Source organism: Squalius cephalus (assembly GCF_949319135.1).
Source record: "Squalius cephalus genome assembly, chromosome: 5".
Classification (NCBI taxonomy): Eukaryota; Metazoa; Chordata; class Actinopteri; order Cypriniformes; family Leuciscidae; genus Squalius; species Squalius cephalus.
In genome coordinates, this window is record NC_137126.1 from 41,298,247 (window position 1) to 41,315,249 (window position 17,003).

The 17,003-nt window shown below is 36.1% G+C and overlaps 1 protein-coding gene across 4 annotated transcripts in view; it reads left to right on the forward strand.

Annotated features, from left to right (window-relative positions):
* Window positions 1-17,003, forward strand: part of galnt9 (polypeptide N-acetylgalactosaminyltransferase 9) — a 115,661-nt gene that overhangs the window by 60,834 nt on the left and 37,824 nt on the right. For all 4 annotated transcript variants that reach the window (XM_079871686.1, XM_079871687.1, XM_079871688.1 and 1 more), the window contains one exon: window positions 3,490-3,664. In XM_079871686.1, the coding sequence (XP_079727812.1) occupies window positions 3,490-3,664 (175 nt within the window). The remainder of the gene's footprint in view (window positions 1-3,489; window positions 3,665-17,003) is intronic.

Genomic DNA, 17,003 nt, shown 5'->3' on the forward strand with positions numbered 1-17,003 from the left:
CAAATGACATCTGGATTTATCCCTAAAAGCAAACTACTCATTTGAAATTTGTATATTTAGCCAAATTCTGTAGATAACATTAGCAGTGAATAGTTCAAAAATGAACATTTTATCATCATTTACTCACCATCATGTCGTTCCAAACACTTTTTTATTCCATTAATTATTATGAATACATTAATTATAATGAATACATTAATTATTAGAATTTTCATTTTTGGGTGAACTATCCCTTTAAGCTTTACTTTTACACAAGTGCAATGGCACACACGTAGACATGTGCATTCATGAGGAAAATGGCTTTCTTTAATTACATTAATTGCTATTCCAGTGCCATATGCAGCCTTCACTATTTATTGCTTGTGGTTGTATATCAAGGCAGAGTTCTTGATGTATGCAGATGAAAAATGATAAAAACCCCTATGTTGATTAAATAAATCAAAGCAGTCCCTTTGCCATAGCTCATTTATCTGGATCAGTATGCATTTCAAATATTTTCATAATCCTCAAATCTGACCTGCTGTGTTGCGTAACTTATTTTCGCTTTTCTATTCACAGTATGATGGATGGATATTTGTTCTTTATTGATTGAGGAATTTATAAAATATTTCTGCCTCATGATTCTTAATTTCAGTATCTCCCAGAACGCACCAGAGGCAATCTTATAACTTTTCACAAAGTTTGTGTGTGCATTTTGTGCCCGCCCTAATGTGGCCGTGTTATAATAACCAGAGCATAGCTGACACTAAAAGCAGTCAGCTTTTTATTAACATATTTATGTACTATACATTAACATTACATTTATTAATTTAGCAGAGGCTTTTTGCAAAAACACTCGAGTGAATCTCACGGAAATAAGAAATGTCCAAATCAAATTAAAAGGAATTTAAACATTACATGTAAGAACATATTATTAAATTATATTTTCTGCATTTTTATTTTCCTGACAATCAGATTGAAATCCCCTGGCTTATTTCTCAGTAACTTGCTGTAATGTGAAAAAATCTCATTCGCATTTCAATTATTTAATAATAATAATAATAAAAATAAAATTATATATATGTACATATTATATCTCAAAGTATAATATATTAGTATGCATCATAGTAATATTTGTTGTCCTAAATTGCATTTATAATTTATTTATAATAGTAATGAGATTTTTTTATTTTTTATTTTTACATTACACTAATGAGAAATGGGATCATCCATCAAAGTAACCATAATCTTAAAGCAATCATAATCTTAAAGTGCCCCCTATTATGCTTTTTCAGATCCTTTCATATAGTGTTTATTGTACCGGTTTGCGAATGTCAAGGTCTGCAAATTTTCAAAGATCAAAGTGCACGATAAATGGAGTTATTATCTCCTAAAAGAAAGAACTGATTCTGAACTGCCTAAAATAAGTCATCGGTAATTCCAGTCTTACTTCCAGCACGGAACTACATAGGTTTGTTATAAATTTGCATAATGCCAACCTATATGGTCTTCACTGGCTATAAAAAAAATTCTACTTTGACCAGCCCTCAAACGGTGTAGTTGTACAGTAGGTTCGGGTTGTCGACATGTCGAGAAGACACTGTTTTCTGCGCGGCGAAAGCAAATAAACTTGGTGTACAATTCCAAAGGATCGGGACTTGGGCTCAAATTGATACGATAAAACCGACGACATTGTTAATGTTCGTATCACTGTGTCTACAAGTGCTAAGAAAGCTCAAGAGCTGAAATTTAGATATGGTAATGGGCGTTTCATTTCCAACACGCGTTTTAAGTGGTAGATCAGTCACAATAGACTGGGCCATCTGACCAATCAGAGCAGAGTAGGCTCTCGGAAAGGAGGGGAACAGAGAGACAGAATCCTTGATCGAACCATTTCAGACACTGTAAGAAAAGAAGTGATGCTGCAATGTATAATGTGAGAAAATGAAATAGTTTTTTGACCTATTTTAGGAGACCTCCAAAACAACATTAGGAACCTTTAAAATAACATAAATGGGCACTTTAATACAATATTAAAGTAAACAGTCATACTTGTTCTATGGCCTATGTGTCCTATACATGTTTATGGGCAAACATAAAAGTCATGTAAAATAATTTCAAATCATTCTTGGGTGATTAAGTCCAGTTTCAAGGGTTCCCATTGCACTGAAAGATTGAAATGTTAATCGTTCTTCTGAGCTGATGAATGAGAGGGGGAGGTAGTTGTGTGCATCAGTGCCTTAAAGAGTGCTCTGTTCCTCCTTATTCCTCTCCCCATAGAAACTAGAGCACTCAGCAACCTGCAGGAAAGAGCCCAAACACTCATCTATCTTTCTTGAGTGTGTATATGTGTGCGTGTGTCTCTCTGAGTGTGTGCGTGTTCTCCTTGCACTCCATTTGTTTACTTCCTAGAGTTCTTATTGAATGAGGACAGATAGCTAACTCTGAGAGAGTAAAGGAGTGGGGAGATGCAGGCAGATTTATTTACCATGTCATTTATAGTGCCACTAAAACCTTCTTTTTTTCTTTTATGCTGTACGTTTATCATACAGGAGTCTGCTCAAGCCTTTTCCTTAAACCTGAATGTGTTTTGTTTGCTCAGATTCATGAGTGAAAGGTTCTAGGGGTGTTTCTTCCGATTTTAGCCATGTGGACTTCTGAAAACGCATTCAAACTCTCACTAATGTTTAATTTGTTTACTTTTATGTAACTGTGGATATAACTATATCACAGAAGAATTGCCGGTAACACTTTATTTTATTGTGTCCCTGTTAGACATTTTATGTGTAGTTACTATAGTAATATCAGTCAATTATGCATAGTTACACATACCTTAACCCTAACCCTTATTATATAATAAGTACGTGTAGTTAATTTCTATTACTCATCAATTAATTGTATAATTACACTGTAAGGACACCTTAAAATAAAGTTTAACCAAATAGTCTTTTTTGTTTGTTTTTATTTTTAGAGGACATTTCCATCACAGCTCAAATTCTGAGATGTAAATGAGGGTGATGAAAAGGACATTTTAAACATTTTGAGAAAAAAAGTTTTGCATTATATGTATCTAAAAACATACGCAATGAATAAATTCACACTTTTTGCATAATTTAACAAAATTGCAGCTTGATGACAAAAAATATATTTAAAATATAATTTTTTTTTTACCTTGATTATGTTTACCTTGATCCATTTTATTCACACATCACACAACACATCACAAAAAATGTGTCTATTTGGAGAAAGATTTCACACAAATAATGATATTCCACTCTTTGTTTAGAAGATTAGAATGTGTAAGTTTGGTGGCCTGAATCAATAACCATTATTAATCAATATCTTAACAATAAAGTCTATGCATAAACGTAACAAACAAAAGAAATGCAAAAAGGCATGAAAAAGGCTTTACAAAACAATATGACCTTCATATAATAAATGGACAGATGTCGAGATCCCTATTATTGACGTAGGAAGTTTGGCTTCACATGATCTGTTTTTCTCTCGTAGTGGAGCTGAAGTTCAATCTGGATCGTTACGTGAATAAGCGATATCCTGGCCTGGTGAAGATCGTGAGGAACAGTAAGAGAGAGGGGCTCATTCGGGCCAGGATTCACGGCTGGAACGCAGCCACTGCTCCTGTTGTGGGCTTCTTTGACGCCCACGTGGAGTTCAACATGGCCTGGTAAGTGGGATTCAGTCTTTTATTATTTTATGAGGCATTGTCTCGCCACTCAGAGTATCACTGGGATGCTTCTTATGACAAAGGCTTGATTTATCAGAGAATATTCATCATGACATCAATGGGAGCTTAGACTTTAGCGAAGAGAGCTGCCGGATGGATTTTTTTTCTAAAGCATCTGTCAAAAATGAACTGATAGATTAATGATCTCAGAAATGGATGAATAAGATGTGCCATAAAATATATAACATTTTTCCTTTTTGATGATAATGGACTGCAGGTATTTTCAAGCTGATGTATGCCGTTTAGTGCTGGTTTGGTTGGGAACCGGCATCCAAACTACAACATACACTGGTGACCAATGTATTTTTTTTAAAGTCAATCCAGTAGTGCTGCACAATTAATCGTTACAAGATCACAATCTCGATTCAAACAACCACACAATCTTATTCCAAAATGACAACGATTTGGCTATGTCTATTAAACCTTTGGCAAAATCACACCGCAACATTCAAATCTGTGTTTGCGCTACTGCTGACCCAGAGAGAGCAGTTGTCGTGTACAAGTTTTGAATAGGTTGTCTTACAAAAAGCTAGAGCTATTCTTGTAGATTGTACTCATCCACTGTTCCATGAATTTAAAATGCTTCCTTCTGGAATATGTTATAGAATATCTAAACTTAAAAGCAATATAGGCATTATTTTATTCCCACTGCTGTATGGCTTTTAAACTTGTAAGATGGCAGAATGTTGTGTTTGCTGTTTGTGTTTTGTTTGTTTTTTATGTTTTTATTGTTATACAAATTTGATGCTGCACCAAAAATTGACCTTTGGGCTTATAATAAACTTTGAACAAACATAGTTCAGATCTAAACACTGATGTCTGCAGTAGCGAAAGTAAGCTTTTGGCGCTTCAAATACCGATTGTATCGATTACATTGTTACGCCACTAGGTTAGGACAAGTGACTATTAAAAAATGTGTTTGTCATTGAATCATTGATTCAAGCAATTTGCTCAAAACGCTGATTCTTTCAGTAATGCAACAAGTGCATTTTTTATGAGTGAGTCATTGGGCCCTATCTTGTACCCAGCGCAATTGACTTTGTACACCGATTCATGTATCATTCCTATTTTGCACCGAACGTACAGCGGACTTTTCTCTCCACAGACGCACGTCGGTAAATTAGGGAATGAATTTTCGCTCCCGGGGGCGGTTCCGGCTCAAACGTTCCCTGGTGCTATTTTGCAGTTCCAGAAAACAATTCCGCCACAGACCAGGAAAAACCTAGTCTAAAGTCAGTGGCGCGTTATTCAGTTGCTTTTTTAAGGGCAACAATGCGCATACACTTTGCTTCTCTCATTTACACAAACGCAGCAGTTGCCATTTTTGCAAACCATACATTATTACAAGGAAAAATATTCCATATGGGAAATCATTGTGGTGTCCATGAAGATGTGAAAAAATAGGCATAAATCTAGCTTACAGATTTACCCAAATTATTATACGCCTGTTTAACAAAAGCTAATTTGGGTGGGTTTCTCCCATCCCCATACAATGTCACTTCTCTGTCTTTTACGGCCCTGACGAGAACGTCGGTCTCCTTGGCTGTGAACCGCTCCCGGCGTGCGCCTGGCAAATCCGCCGTTATACTAGCAATCCGCCATGGAACAAGCGCTCCTGCTTTTAAAGGGAATGTGAGATGACGCTCTGATTGGTTTATTGCACGTTACGCCCAAACCACACCTATGAGTAATGTAGCTACTTCAGACCAACCCATTTTAGATTAGCGTCGGGCACAAGAGTCATTTATCCCGCTGGTATAATAGCAACAGCGCCAGAGATCCACCCACAAAGTTACCTGCGTTTCGCGTTTGATACTTGCGTTTCAGATCGTTAAAATAGGGCCCATTGAATCATTCAAGAGATTTGTTCAAAAACGCTGATTCATCCAGTAATGAAACGAGTGATGTATTTTTGAGTCATTGAATCATTCATTCGTACCAATGTTTTTAAAAATAATTCATTCTTATTAATAGACTGCAGCAATTAATCATTTGTCAGAACCTCTAGTAAATTGTTATATTTTAGTTGTCTGTTTTGATTGTCATGGGAGAATCGTGATCTCTTTTTGAAACCAAAAAAATCGCAATTCTCCAGAATCTACCTCTACAGTCCAGGTAGAGGAATAAATCCATTGTTTGTTGCCTCCAAAAACACGAAACAGCTCCGATGTGCTGAGACTTGCACTACCAGCCCGCACTCACAATCCTTAAATGAACTTAGGCATCCTTCATCTGTCACCTCCATCAGCTCAACAGCAATGAGTTCTCATTAAGGCCTCCCATTATGACCTCCTTTGGGGAATTATGGATTAACCATTAATGAGCTTTTCCTCTTTGTTCCACAACATAAACATTTAATGGAGAGATGATCACTGAATGAGGCCACAGTCTCAGCCACATGATGCTGAATCTGCGGTCAGAAAGACAGAAGATGCATACCTTGTTTTGGAGCCAAAATTAAATTTGTTTCATTATCGCTTCCCTTGTGCAAAACTTGGATTGCTCTTTCATTTTAAATGGGTTTTGCTTCTGTGTGAGCTCCAAATTTCAAGGTGTGAAATGAGACAGTCGGAAATGAAATGCGTTTTAGTGTTTTATTTAAAAGGGGTCATATCATAATTTATTATTTTCTTCCTTAAGCGTTCCTCTAACATTATTTTTTTAATGCAATGTTTTTCATATTGATTTTCCACCCCCTGTCTGATTGAAATAAACAGTATGTGTTTTGCTGCTGCGCCTTAAAGAAACACCCTCTTCACATGTAAAATGAGCAGAAGTTTAGAAAATTAGCATATGTTTTCATAGTACATCAAGGTCATGTATGTCAAAGGATCAAGGAACATGTGATTCCTAATGATATGGCACCTTTAACATACTGTTAGCTTTCACAGGGTGATCATATCCAAGCTCAAAAATAAAATCTGTTCTGAACTGTGATGAACTCCTCTCTTCATGTCATCACCAGCCTATCATTTCGTCGTCACCCTGTCGTTGTCAGATAGAACCGCCTGACCCGGAACTTTAAATGCACATAGTTATAGTTAGTCATTGTACCATCAGATCTTCCCATGGATATATTGTTTATTTTGTTTGAAATATGTTCCACATTTGATGAGGAATATTTTTCTATTTATAGAAACATCACGTGTTAAACTTTGAAGTAACTTGACATAAAGCAAAGCTTCAAAGGCAAGTTGATTTCATATTGGCAGGATATATCGTGCTATGCAGGAGGGTTGACAATTAGCACTTTGATGTGTAAGTTTCAAAGTAACAGGAGGCAACTAACAGAAATCCAAAGAGGCCAATTAGTCAATATCTGAACTGCAAGAGCTTCGGTCACAGAAACTGTGAAGTATTTAATATATGCTAAGAACAACAGTTTCTAAAATGTAGAGGTAAATTCACAAAAAATGCAAATACTGAATCTCAAGTCGTTACAAACCTGTCTGACTTTCTTTCTTCTGTGGAACACAAAAGAAGATATTTTGAAGAATGTTTCAGTGCTTTGTTTTTTGGCTGTGTCCAATGTTGTGTTGGACCCTTTTGAATTTCCTTGTATGGACAAAAGCAGTTGAAACATTTAAAATATCTTATTTGGTGTTTTCACAGAAGTAATAAAGTCATACAGGTTTGGAGCAACATTTAAATTTTGACAGAATTTTAACTAGGAGCTCATATAGTGAACACTTGAATGCCATGTGGATTGTTTTGCTTAGATTTTGTGGCTGTGTTTACTTGATGAGCATAGTAATTCCTTTAGTTAAACAGGCTCTGAAACAACCCAGACAGAGCTTGTAAATAAACAATTATCAGTGAGGCCAGTTCAAGTCCTTGCTTAAAGTTTTTTTTTCCTTCCCAAGAGGAGTAGATGGATATTTCACAGTACAGTTGCTAAGTGCCTCAAAAGTAGATCCTTAAAAATGACCACAGAGTTGAATCCTCTGTGACCTGAGATGGAAAAAAAACTTAACGTCATGAGCTTCACAAAGCTCAGATTTATGGCAGGGATGTTGCTCCGAATCCTCTTGTTTCCAAGGCCGACAGACAAAGACATAACCTGGTGTATGGAGCATAAAACCTGGACCACTGGGCAACGGAAAGGGTGTTATGGTCTGACAAGTTATCTTTCAACCTTACATCTAGCTCCCGGCAGGTTCAGCAAATCTTTTCAACCCAAAATCACTGGTGCCAACTTTTATGCACAGAGGGGATCAGTAATATTATGGGTAGTCATTTTATGGAAGTCATGTTGAGCATGGTACTATGGCCAAGGAATAGGAGACTATATATTATGTAAACTAACATTCATGGTATTTTGGTGCATGGTACATTATTTTAAGTGCGTGCCAACTTATAATTCTACAAATTCTACATTATATTACATAAACAAGTTTTGATTTTTCCAGATTTTGGCATGGGGGAATTTTGTAGTCACTCTACTACTCATACAATTGCATGAGTAATTTAGCTTGTCGTCTGTAGGGCTCTAGATTGTGAATTATGTAATTTTCTAAAGGTGTTGTCTTCAGTGTGAGTGACACTTGTGAACAGCACATAACAAATTATACCACAGCCTGTAATTCCATCCAAATTTGAGCTTGTCGGCCTGTCAGATTCAAGATGTGCGTGTGTCACATGAGGATAGAGTATACAGCCAGTCCAGTGGGTCATAAATTGCACCTATGACTTACACAAAACCTTTTCTCCAGGACAGAACATAGTGTTCTAAACTCGTTCATTATTCATTCACATGACTTGAGCTGAATTGGAATGACAGAATTATGATTTTTAAAAACCTTTCAAATAATATATGAAGTCAGCGTTCAGAGTTTGCCATGCCAAATGTGCTTTGGTTGTTAAAATGGCTATATTTTTCTTTCTAATTTAATTAAACTTCCTTGCAATTCTGCTTTTTATTTGCTACCTCAAATCAAATGCAGGTTTTTAATTACATTTTGGAAGTCAAAACATCTTATTTTTGGAACATTTCAGGAATTTTTATTTCTATCTTGGTGTTTCCATTTCAGAATGTTTCAGCTGCCTGAGCTGAACAAGATCTACCTTTGCACCCCAAGTCACAATCGGTGTGTATTTCAATATGCATTGTACTTGTACTGAACATACATGCCTGAATTAAAGCATCTGGCTCCTGACAGAATTTCATTATTTATAACACACGCTTAACCTTTATAGAGTGGCCCAGCACAGTGTTCGGTAGACTGGCAGAATTAGCTGTGATTGTATGAATACAGGAGAAGGCCTCTGTTGAACATTATTGATTATTCATGACTTGGGTCTTTTATCATCTGCTTTTGAATTCTGAAATGGTAAACGTGTGTGTGTGCGTCATTACACAGTTGACTGATAATTGATATTGTTGAGCACTCATCTGTAGGCCATTTTTTCCCCCCTGAAAAGTATGTCCAGCCTACCACCGCTGTAACCTTTTGCCCTAGTGTCTTTTTCTTCCAGTCCCCATTGTTCACAGTTGTGTTTGACACTGGTTCGTCGATCTCCCACACCTTTTCTTTCTCTTTCAATTTCTTCCTGCATCTATGCCTCGGGTTTCTTGGGAGCTTTGTTTGATTTAAAGGGAGAAACACAGTGATACATTCGAGAATTTGAAATTTATTTATATATGTGGTACTAGATAGAAAATTCAATAGCAACACCAAAAAATCTAAGCCTTGTAGGTATATGTCCCACAACAATATAAACAAGCGTCCAGTAGTTGTTTATCAGCTCCTTCTGTGGGTGTAATTGTCTGATCTTTTGATATATTTTTTAAAGCTGAAGCGTGTAATTTTTTTTCAATTTCAAAAATACTTTCTCTTGTCCCAGTTTAGTGTGCTGAACTTAAGTAAGCCATTCTTATGTTGACTTCTTGAAGACTGTAAACACTGTGGCTTTGATTGTTTTGAGCAGTCCAACTTTCTTCTTCGACTTCTTGTTAGTGGGACTTTGTGAATAAATGGAGTATTTGGGAAGCTGTTATTGGGTTTGGTGCTGCTAGTTTAACTGAATTAAATAACATGATTAATCTTAAAGGAATAGGTCACACACAAATGAGAATTCTGTCATTATTTATACATCCTTACGTCGTTCCAAACCTTTACGCTGTCTTCACAAGCCTTTTTTCTATATGATTAAGAGTTTCGAATTTGGAGCAGGACCAAATGATGGAAAACATGGAATGGGGTGGTAGGAGTGTTTGGAAAACCTGCATAAAAACCTGAAAATCTTTATTTTTTCTATTCCCTTTAGTCCCGTAAGTGGCACACATATTCAATTTTTCAGCTTCATCAATTTTGTCTTCTCCTGTGTGTGTGTGCATGAGATTTGGAAACATTGTGGAGATCAGATATCCCCACGAGGAAGGTAAAACCTGAAATCATCAGTATTGTGGGAACCTGCCAAGTTTTAGGGGACAGAAAATATCACCAGCATAAAAACAATAGAAGTAAAAGGAAAATCCCTCCCCCCAAACAAATGTGTGTGATGATCACGTCGACAGGACTAATGAACCACAATGTTTGTATGTGTGCCTACTATTTCAACATATTTTGGGAACAGATTTCTACTCAGAAGTGAGCTAAATCTGATCAAATGGTATATAGTATGTCAGTATATATAAAGTAAAAGAGTTTTTTATTTTTTTATTGTAGTAATGCAGAAAGATTTCTGTTAGGGTTGTGGATTAGGGTTAGGTTATAATATTTATAAGTAGCTGTATATTAAAATAACAGTCTAACGAAAGTCCCCATTTAGATAGCTGTGTAAACATGCAGTAGGATTTCAGTTTAATCTTTCAAATTCCTTATTCTACTACCCTCTCATGTATAACAGCACCAAAAGCTCTGTGCAACCACAAGATCATTGCTGAAATAGATGTAAATTGTGTACAACAGGCTATTTCTATGCTTTCACCTTTGCTTCAATGGATTTGATAACTGTGGCCATAAATATATTCATAAACAAAGGTGCCGAAACATCCTATTCTTCATATTATGGCAATATAGGATGTCAGAGACTGATAACTGAGATGGATTATGTGGGCCAGAATGTGACCTTGTTTAAGTTGCAGGACTTGGCTGCACTTGCACTTACTGTGTGTGTGTGTGTGTGTGTGTGTGTGTGTGTGTGTGTGTGTGTGTGTGTGTGTGTGTGTGTGTGTGTGTGTGTGTGTGTGTGTGTGTGTGTGCGTGCGTGCGTGCGTGCGTGCGTGCGTGCGTGCGTGTGCGTGCGTGTGTGTGTGTGTGTCTTACAAATACTGTGAGTACAGTGCTTGTGTGTTTTAACTGACTATTTAATGTACAAGTATGTACACTTAAATATGTAAAATTTAAGTTTACTTAATTTGTGTTGGGACTACATTTGAATTTTTAGTTCTCAGCATGCTGTAGGAATTTGGAGAGTAAATGTTGAAATGAAGTGTCCTAAAGCAAAGTCCTTCTAGTGTTTAAATTTCAGATATGTTATTAGAGTTTCTTTTGTTAAAGTTTTTGTGGTCACCATATAGAGGTGGTTAGGTTGTAGAATATATGTCTAAAATTAAGATAAATTAATTTCGTGTAAAATCAAAAAGTATGTACTTATTAATTTTACGTAACTCAGTGTAGTCAACTGGTTGCATTTACTAGTAACACTTGTTTTTTTTTAATGATTGTGGCTGAATCGCAATTTTCATACTTTTACTGCATATAACGTATTTAACAGTTTTGGGGAAAGTTACTTTTAAAAGTAATGCATTACAATATTGCGTTACTCCCCAAAAAAGTAACTAATTGCTTTACATCGTTACTTTTTATGAAACGTAATGCGTTACATTACTTTTGTGTTACTTTTTCTCACCTGGGCTGGGCTTGCTTGTTTGTTTTGTACAACAATAAAAATGTATATTTTTGGCAAATGTAATGGCCTTTTCACACCAAAAGTGAAATGAAGCCTCAGGCTGAAGGAAATGCATATATACGCCTGTACAGTAGAGGGTGCCGCTCAAACAAACCTTTCAGCTGTGCTACCATTCTGGACTAAAGAATAGTTGCAGGAGAAGAAAGTTCAACACTCTTTTTTCTAAATCTAATCTAAAATAATTTTTGCTTATTAGTATGGTTGAATTAGATCTTGAAGGTCAGCAGCAAAGACATTGGTTAATAAAGTGAGGTTAAATACATAAAGTATATTTGTGTAATTTAATGTAGTTAATTATAAAAGTTTTGCGCAAAATTCTGAGATTGCATTTTATTCATTTTGAGGAATACTGAATGTTATCGTGCAAGTGAGATGAGTAAATGCATGTTCGCATTTAGTCTAGAACTAAAATAACTATCATGGTTACACAGCGCACACAACACCTCCTCACTTTATTTCTCTCAACATGGGGACAGGAGAGCTGTCAGTCATTAAATGCGAAAAAGTAACTAGCGGTACTTATTTTGAAAAAGTAACTTAGATATTTTGTTGTAAATTGAAAAAGTAATGCGTTACTTTACTAGTTACTTGAAAAAGTACTCTGATTACGTAACTTAAAGGGTAACTAAACCCTAAAACAACTTTTTTTAGTTAATGATCTGTAAGACTGGAGCTTTATTAGTGCTGTTCATTGATTCAAGTACATTTTTTGACATTTGGGTATAAAGTGTTTTAATTCTACAATATATGGTGTAAAAACGTCTGAGTGCTGCCCTCTTCAGGTTGATCGGTGGCTATGGCAGTTGAATTTTACTATTGGAAGTTGTGGTGCCCTGTGACGTAAGAGGGCACCAGCTCACCACGCCCTTACAGAGAGACGGGTCTCAGGTGCACACCCCCCCCTCCCCCCCCCCCCCCCCCTCCGCTGGGCTCTGGCCACTTTTCCAGCATTTTTCACATATTGCCAGTGGGTGGAGTCAGGCTCTGACCAGGGGTTGAGTTAACCTTTAAGTTACTTGTAATGTGTTACCCCCAAAACTGGTATTTAAACACAATAACATGGTATAAAACTATCATAGAACCCTTTGTCACATACTGTAAGCTTTAGCATCAATGTATTACTTTAACATTCATAATTACTTAATCTTATACATTTAAAATGTTGTTGCCTTTTTTCAGGCATTTTTAAAAACTGTTTTAAGCTAAATGCATGTGTGCACAATTTAAGGCTAATTCACTGCATCGACAGATGGCAAAACACGTTCACACCCCTGTTGGCGTATGTTGCTTATTTTCACCGATTGAACATGTTGAACCAGCATTCGATGGGTCTTGAAATGTCTGAGAAGTAACATACTGTAATTTGTTGACTATCGGCGTCGGTCTCTGTGTGTCCATGCAGTGTGAATTAGCCTTTAAAAGTTTGAAAACATAGCAATCTAGGCACCTTTAGCATACATTTTTCAATATTCTAGATTGGGATGCACTGATAGTCTTGCATGCTATATAGGATGTGCACTGGAATTCCGCCTGTGACTTTAGCGAAGAGATTCAGATCAGTTTAAATCTACATCTAATGATTTCACAGCACTGAAATGCATTAATGGTGGTTACCATAGTGATTTCATGGAGGAGCGATTTCTATAATATAATATCTGACATGTACCACACCTTTGCTTATTGGTTAGAAAGGCACTCTCAAAAATCAATAAAGCAAAAAATCGATAATTGGTGTCACATACTTTCAAAATAATGATTAATGGGATTCACGTTAAACTCTGACCTCAGTGTCTCAATGAAAACATTAATCAATACATAGCTTTCACTGGGATGACCTTTCCAGAAGCCCACATGAACATTTCAAGCAAACCTCCAAGGATTCACTGCCTTGTTCCTCCCAATGAAAGCCTTTCTGTTTGCACTATTGAAATCACCTTTCGGTTTCTTAATCAATAGTTTCTTAGATGCTTTTATTATCTCAGGAAGTGAATCTCAGGATAAAAATGATTTTAAATTTGTCATTTAGCTGACAGTTCATCAGTGTACAGTATTGTTACATGAACAACGTGAGGCTAAGTGTCAGGCCAAGTGTCTTGCTCAAGGCCACATGATGATAGTTTATAGATTCCCCTTTGTGCAGGGTTTGAACCCACAACCTATTGATTATCAGATTGAATCTTTAACCACTAGGTTATTCCACTAACAGTTTTGAAATAATTTTAAATCTGTGGTTCACTAAATGGTTTAATTGTATCTGGAGCCAAATGTCTGGTCAATATTTGTGAAGGCGTAATTTGTGTTCTTACTAAGGTTTGAAATCAAGTGTAAAATTTCTAATAAGTTAATGGAAAGACAGTGAATGAGTGTGAGTGTGAATTAAAAGTGTTCTATATGACGTGTGATATTAGTAAAATGTCATTATGCTTTTGTTTGTGCTGTTTTAGAGCCTTTGAATGTGATATTGTCAGAACTAAAGACAGGTTAGCTTGCATGCATCATTGAAGACTTTCTAGAGCTGCTTTACATAATTGTTGATTCACCTTTTACCACACTAATCTACTGGAACTTGATGAAGAACTCCAGATGAAAAATCTGAAGTGATTAAAGCTAATGAAGTATGAGGGATGAGCATTTTTGAAGTCAGTCAATTGGAAGTACAAACACAAAATGAAGCCAAAAGCTCACTGTGAAATGTTCACTGCCAGACCTCCACTATAGAACCAATGATACCCATACTGCAAAAATAAAATATGTAATATGTATCTAGTTTACACCTAATTTAACAAGCATTTTCATAAAAACAAGTAAGATATAAGTTCAAGCTTAACTCAGGAACTCTTGATCCAAAATGGAAGTTGGAGTTGTAAGGGGGTGCTCTGTGGGGTTCCCCTACGTATTTATGCAGGCTTATTGGAAAGTTAAATTAAACATTCATCATATTTGGTAAGTGATTAATCATTGTGCTTATAGTTAATTAATATGGATGATACTGCAAGTGGCCAATTTTCAACCTAATAATGAGTTTACTGTCTAAATTGAGCTTATGTATTTTTAGAGCATATTATTATGAAGTGAGCACACAGATACTGTGAGGATGATGTACTTGCTCTTGGGAACATTTCATAAATATTTAGGAGGGGGAAAAGTAAAACATTTAACAGGATGAGGCTAACATTGCTTTACCGTGACAGGCTGCAACATGTCTAAAGGCGATAAATCTTTTCCCAGCTTCTAAGCTGCTCAACAGATTCATAATGTGCTTAAAAACAGCATGTAAAAAATTAAATCCTCCATCCCACTACAGGAATAAAAAAGCTTTGGGGAACATTTTGCCCTAGACTAACCTTTTTTAACCAGGCACTATTCCCTGCACACTAAGCAGACACAAGCAGTTCATGGGATATTTGCAGTGAATGAGGCAAGATTTCATTTTCTGATAGAGGCACATGAGAGAATCTTTCCTAATTCTGGATATGTCACACAAGGAGTTTCATCAGTTGTGGAGAATTGAGGGCTAATCTCTAAGGACTGTGTTCCTGGACTATCTGTAAAGGGAGGAAGACAGGGAAGATAGCAGGACTTACCTCCATAAGATGACATGCCAAGTCAAGCATGTGGGTGATAGAGATCCGTTTACTCAGCAAATTGTCCGAGACTGTGCATGGGCTACAGAGCTTTATTGTTTCGACTAAGTGATTTATGATGTACCCCATGGACCTTAGTCAAGGTAGGCGCCATATTTAAGTTGACATGAATGAAAACGTGGCTGTGAGAGATAGACATATGGGTTGCGGGATTGTATGTTTTAAAGTCCCAGGTTGCATCTGCATTTTCAGTATTTGATCATTGAACAGACTGTATTCCACAATACCAGTGTTATTTTAGTGTTATTTACGGTTATGGTATTTTATTTTATTTTTTTTATTTAGATTTCTAAATCTTTTATTTCTAGATTTCTTTATTTTGTTTTGTGTTTTTGTCATTTTTTTACATTTCTATATAAAGCTTTAATTATTTTTATTTTTATTTCTGTTTTAGTTTGTTATTGTAGTTATTACTGTCTGAGACTGAGAATGCTTCTGTTCTTCATTTTTCATATTTATCAGCATAATAATTTGAGTGAAAAGTTGATCTGCAAATGATGATTATTATTATTATTAATATGATGTTCCTTTGTTTTAAAATTTTAAAAATCCCAAAATATGTACTATGTTCTTTGTTTATTTCAGTGTTTAAATTACATTTCAAATATCAGATTCCTGGAGACGTTTTGGACTCCACTGTGTATCTAAGATGCATGCAGATTTGTTTTTTGTCTGAGACATTATATACGTAAAGTGTATGTTAGAATAATGATGTTTGAATAAACCAAAACAAAATATCATTATTAAACCTGACATTTTAAATGTAGTCAATCTAAGGCTGTTAATACAAGATTTTCCTTCAATATTTTTTCTCCTATTTATTATTTCTGATTTCGTGTCTGGCATTTACATCTATTTTGGAAATATCCAAACGTGTCCTGTGGGTAATGAAAGAACTGATCACTGTTGCCCTTCTGCACACCCCGTCTTGTATACCAAAGAGAGTCCCTTTTGTAATTAATCCTAGCAATTACTGGCAGCTGTGTTAGTATAAGGACGGAGTTTTTAAAATTGAACATTCATCTTAGGGGATGCAGTGCAGCATATTTTTTTTGTACTTTTTGATTTTCCTATTCCTGTCTATATTCTGGAAGTTTTTTTCTTCTTATTTTTTTCTTATTTTTCTCCTTCTGTTTACTCCCTCCACACTGTCTTTTGTGGCACTTGATATGTTTGTTTTGAGTTGAGCCTTATGTAGCTCTCTAGTGCGCGTCATGGCTCTGTGATACTGTAAGGTTATATTTTGATGATTTTCCCCCCTCTTTCTGTTGTTTTTGTTCTCTTATGTGACATCCTGGAGTGAACGGAATGTGGGCTGTAACTTTCCTTTCATAAGACTAGTTTTACAGATTCCTACTTGCATTCAGTGGGTATGCATATTAGCACTCAGTGATGACGTAAGACTATGGGCCCTATACATCCGGCGCAGTGCAGTGTTTTTTGCTAGTTTTAGCCCGAAGCAGTTATCATTTTCACGTCCTGCGCCACGTTGTTTAAATAGCAAATGCATTTGCGCCCATGGGTGTGCTGGTCTGAAAATGAGGTGTGTTCACACGCATTGTTGGCGGGTTGCTATTTTGAGGCAACTGAAATAAAGCAATTTTGGTTTTGTTATATAAAGGACGCGTTAGTAATGTGCACCTATAGGCGGGTCCACAACGCACGTACACTCTGCTTATTACACACACAGGGACGTGCAGCACACAAACTAGCCAAATATT